Source organism: Nematolebias whitei, chromosome 19, assembly GCF_014905685.2.
Source record: "Nematolebias whitei isolate Nwh7 chromosome 19, NemWhi1, whole genome shotgun sequence".
In the NCBI taxonomy this organism is placed as follows: Eukaryota; Metazoa; Chordata; class Actinopteri; order Cyprinodontiformes; family Rivulidae; genus Nematolebias; species Nematolebias whitei.
The window spans coordinates 38906967-38911771 of record NC_056516.1 but is presented as its reverse complement, the minus strand read 5'-3'; the positions used below and the strand labels follow the sequence as shown (position 1 = coordinate 38911771).

Here is a 4805-nt window from a genome sequence, read left to right as displayed (position 1 = left end):
GGAAAGAGTTAGCTGAAAGTAGAAAAAACTAGCTAGAGGCTAAAAGTAAGAGAGGCTAACCAACAGCTAAAAAAGGAAAGAGTTAGCTGAAAGTAGAAAAAAACTACTGGATGCTAAAAGTAGGAGAGGCTAACCAACAGCTAAAAGAGGAAAAGGTTAGCTGAAAGTTGAAAAAGACTAGCTAAAGATAAATTGTTAATAGGAAAATGCTAGCTAAAAACTAAAAGAAGGAACAGGTTAGCTAAAATCAATAAATGATTATCTAAACTCTAAAATCAGCAAAAGGCTAGCTAAAAGTATCTAAGGGCTAACTAGAAGCTAAAGATGATCTAGAAGCTAAAGTCCCTAACACTCTGTGGTCCAGTGGGTCAGTTTGGACCTGAGAACGTTTCAGGTGAAGACTCTGACGTTTCTTTTCTGATGAAAGTGGCAGAAACAGGAAGTGGGAGGAGCTACACACGCACCTCCTTCTATGGAAAGGAGTTCCATTCATCTGAGCTGGAGTGACTAACGGCGCTCCATGTGTTTCTCATCAGTCGACCCGAGCAGGATGATCTCAGGAGCTCATAGCTGGAATTCCTGCGTGCGTGTTCATCACGCAGCGAGGTTCTGCTGGTTCTGTTGGGCCACAGCCGAGTCGAGTTAAAGGAGCTAAAATAAACCCAGACGTGAGTAAAGGGCATTCTTAACCGTTTAGAGCTCAGCTGACAACACAGTGATGGAGTCTGTGGCTCAGTCCAGAGCAGAACCAGAACCTCTGAGGAACACGTGTTCACCTGAAGGCCCGCGGGCCTCATCTGCTCCTCGTTGTTACAAATATATTTAAGGACTAATTGTTTAGTGAGGATTAAATAGGAGTAAATAAATAAACTTTATATTTCAGGACAGACGAAAGTTTTGTTATAATTTTTAAAGTTAAAGAGTTTTCACATTTACTTTCTGACACTTTAGCTGCTCTTTAGCTGCTTGTCAGGAACGAGACAACAGCTTGGTTCAGCTTGGATTCGGCTGTGGTTGTTTCAGCTCAGCTGCCGACGCGTTTTTACCAAAAACGTTCTCGGCACCGACTCGGCAACAGGAAGCCGAGAGGTCCGGCGGGCCGCTCCCTGAAGGTCCGGCCTCTGAACGACCTCTGACCTCTCCGCTCGTTCGTCTCGCCGCTCTGAGTCCGCCCGGCGCCGAGGGTAAATATTTAGTGATGACGTCACGAGGAGCTGAGCAAACATCTGTTCCCACCCAGGCAGGAGCTGCTCGAGAGTCCTCCACGGGACAAAGACGGACCGGGACCGGCTGAGGTTCTGGGAGGAAACGGACCCTGTGACATCATCAATCAGCTGCTGGTTGGACGTATCAGCTGAAACTTTGACGCGTTCTGATTTAAATCACTTCCTGAACAAAAACTAAAAACACTTGATCAGATGAAGCGAACGTTTCCTGTCGCTCCTACCTCAGCCTCCACTTTAGTCTTCTGTAGCTCCTTTTAGCTTTAGCTGTTTGTAGCTTTTAGCTATGGTGTTACTGGCTCTAACTTTTGGCTACTGTTTTGCTAAATTAAGCATGCATTTAGCTTGCTTTAGCTACTTATCTGCTCATTTTAGTTGATGCTCTGCTTATTTCAGCTACTGTTCATTTAGCTTGTTCTGATCACTTAAGGTTGTCGGTCCGACTCCTGCAGCGTCCTCTGCTCTCAGAAACAGCAGCCGACAAACAAGCCGAACTCATTAATGGAGGTCATTAAGTCCAGAGTCCCACGAGGCCGTCGGCCGGCTCCAGAACCGGTCCAAACAGCTGAACCCGATCAGACGGAGAGCCTAACGAGCAGCGTGAGAACAGAGCTCTAATCCTGCCTGATCAAAGCAGCTAATCTAATCCCTGGGCACCATAATCTGGACATCAGAACCCAAAGAGGACGGTTCTGACGTCCAGAACCTCCAGGGAAAGTCCAGAAGTAGACAGAGACAAAAAGGGACATCAAGGCTCACCTTTGGAAGGTCAACGAGTTCTTTAGTCCAGGTTTCATGATGGTTCTGACCCGAACTGGAAAATGGACCAAACCACACAAAGCTCACTGGTTCTGACGGTCAGGAACCACCAAGACCCTGTTCACGGGGTCCCTGTCCACAGGGTCCCTGTCCACAGGGTCCCTGTGTTCACAGTGAAGCCAGTTCTAGACCACCCTGGATCCATGTGTGGACCCATCAGTCCACCTCTGGCCACCACAGACAAGCTAAAACAAAAACTGAACCGGGTCTGGATTCTAACCAGAACCAGACTCACGATGACAGAAAGACGGGAACCGTTCAGGATGAGTCAACAAACTGTAACAAGGTCCGGTTAGATCCATTCTTCATTTAATCTGAGACCAGAACCGAGTCCTCGGCTCGTTTAACTGGTCTCGTTACCACGGCTCCTCCTCTGAACCTCCTGGGATGATTGACAGGTCCTTCAGGCCGGCTCACCTCCTGACCCACCTGAGCGCAGTCATCAGCCGCTCGGAGCAGATCGGAGTAAAAACCTCTCGGGACGTGAAAGCTCCTTCGCCCGATTCCATCCGTCTCCTGAAGGCCTCGGCTCGTCCGAGGAGCCGAAGTGACACGGCTGAAGAACGTTTTCGGCTCGTGTCGGAGCGTGGAGCTGCCGGAGGACGAGGAGGACAGAGCTAAAGGTTGATGCTCACACATCCCTGTGAGGGCTGAAGCTGCACGTCTTTAGCTGCTATCACATCTGGCTGGTGGGGCACGAAGCAGGGGCGCCACCAAGGGGGGGACTGGGGGGGACTGGCCATCTTAAAAAATAAGTGGCCCCCCCCTTAGGCCAGACAATTTATCCTCAAGTCCTGAACTTTTGCTTTTTAATTTCCCCCTTGATATTTAGGATTATCAGAACCTCACCAATGTAACGAACAGCAGGATCCGATTCTGATCCTGAGACACCAAAACCCCCGAAGAACCCGAAACCTGCTCCCGAGTCCCCCCAGGAAACAGAAGAACCGTTAAAGAGGACGTGAAGAAACGAAGCGTTTGAACCGGACTGAACACCTTCAGCAGTTCTCCTCATCAGCTCAGCAGCTGATCCCCCCACGGAGCAACAATCAGCCGGTCCGGTCTCTCGCTCCGATCAGAACCAGGTGAAGACCAGCTCTGGGAGGAGGTCATGTCTCCTCCACGGACTGAATTAATCAAAAAGCCAATTAAAGAGCAGCTCGTTAGCGGCGGCTGCAGGACCCGTCTCACCTTGTTGGGCGTGTTCTCAGCAGCGACGCTCCTCGGTGGGACCTGGTAGATGCCCTGCTGGTTCTGGAATGGGCTCTGGGCCCGCGGGCCGGCGTTCTGGTGGTAGCTCTGAGGAGGAGACGGGGCGGCGGTGGGCGCGGCGGACGCCTGGGCCTCGAAGGCGGGTCCGATCAGCAGCTTGAGGCGGTTTCCCGGAGCGATGCCCTGGCGGCCGTGCAGCGAGCAGAGCCACCAGCCCTCCAGGCCCCCGGTGTTCTGCTCCATCACCGTCAGGATGTCCCCCTTACGGAAGGCCAGCTCCTCGGGGGACTCGGGCACGTTGTCGTACAACGCTTTGGCCATCAGGTTCTGCGGAGACAAACACCGGACTCTTCAGAACATTTAACGTTTATTTCTATAGATTTTACAACCTTGACCTTGACCCGACCTTGACCTCTCTAAGTGGCTTCAAACATCTGTAACGTTCCTGTGAAAACCTACACCGCCTTACAACCTAGATGTTTTTATGTTACATTTTTATATACCATTTTATTTTCACTTATTTTCAATTTGTACACGTTTTATGATTGTTACGATATTTTTGGGCTGGCCCAGTTTAACCCAGTCAGAACCGGGTCATAATTTCATTATAATCCCGTTTCTGAGCAGATCAAAACCAAAGGACCAGTCCAAAAATATCGTAACACGATCATTTGTCGTCGTCACTCGAGGATCAATGAGACGAACCTGCAGAAATAAAGGTTGGATGAACCAGAAGGTCTCGAAGTTCTTCATAGCACAGAGGTGGACCCGACTTCAAGAACAAAATAAACTCTAAACGAGCGTTGCTGGATGTTCAGCGCCGGCCTGAATTAAAGGGCGGAGCCAACAACCTGCAGCTACGGGCCCCCACAGTGTACCTGGACGAACATGGTCCAGTACCTGATCCAAGTCCACAAAACACATGTAGACTGAATGGGCAAACTTCCATGACGCCTTGAGGACCCTAGTGAGGGTAAAGAGCTGGTCCACTGTTCCACAACTAGGACGGAACCTGCATTGTTCCTCCTGGATCTGAGGTTGGACCAACGATCGGACTCTCTTCTCCAGAACCCCTGAACAGACCTTAAGGAGCGTGATGGCCTCTGTGATTGGAGCACACCCTCCGGTCCCTCTTTTGACGATGGGAACCACCAGTCTGCCCCAGATGTTCATGTGATGTTGCAAAGGTGTGTCAACCAAGACAGCTCCACAACATCCAGAGATTTAAGGAGATCGGGGAGGATCTCATCCACCCCGGAGACCTGCTGCCTCGGAGCTTTTCAACCTCGGTGACCTCGGCCACGGTTCTGGACAGACCAACCCTGAAGACCCCCGACTCATCTTCCTCCATGGAAGACGTGCTGGTGGGACTGAGAAGGTCTGAGAAGTATTTCTTCCACCTCCCGATGACATCACTGGTTGAGGTCAGCAGCACCACCTTCACTGAACAGTGTTAGTAAAGAGCTGCTCCTCATCCTCACCTGATGGTTTGTCAGAATCTCCTCGGAGCCGACAGAGAGTCTTCATCCAAGGTCTCACCGAACTCCTCCC

The 4805-nt window shown here is 50.6% G+C and overlaps 1 protein-coding gene across 1 annotated transcript in view; it reads right to left on the bottom strand.

Moving 5' to 3' along the window:
* The window catches only part of nedd9 (neural precursor cell expressed, developmentally down-regulated 9), a 47086-nt gene extending 42481 nt beyond the window's left edge, over window positions 1-4605 (bottom strand). Inside the window, exons 1-2 of the mRNA XM_037693066.1 lie at window positions 4517-4605; window positions 3234-3603 (exon numbers count right to left, since the gene is read on the bottom strand). Coding sequence (XP_037548994.1) covers window positions 3234-3603; window positions 4517-4605 — 459 coding nt within the window. The remainder of the gene's footprint in view (window positions 1-3233; window positions 3604-4516) is intronic.
* Between the last annotated feature and the right edge of the window lie 200 nt (window positions 4606-4805).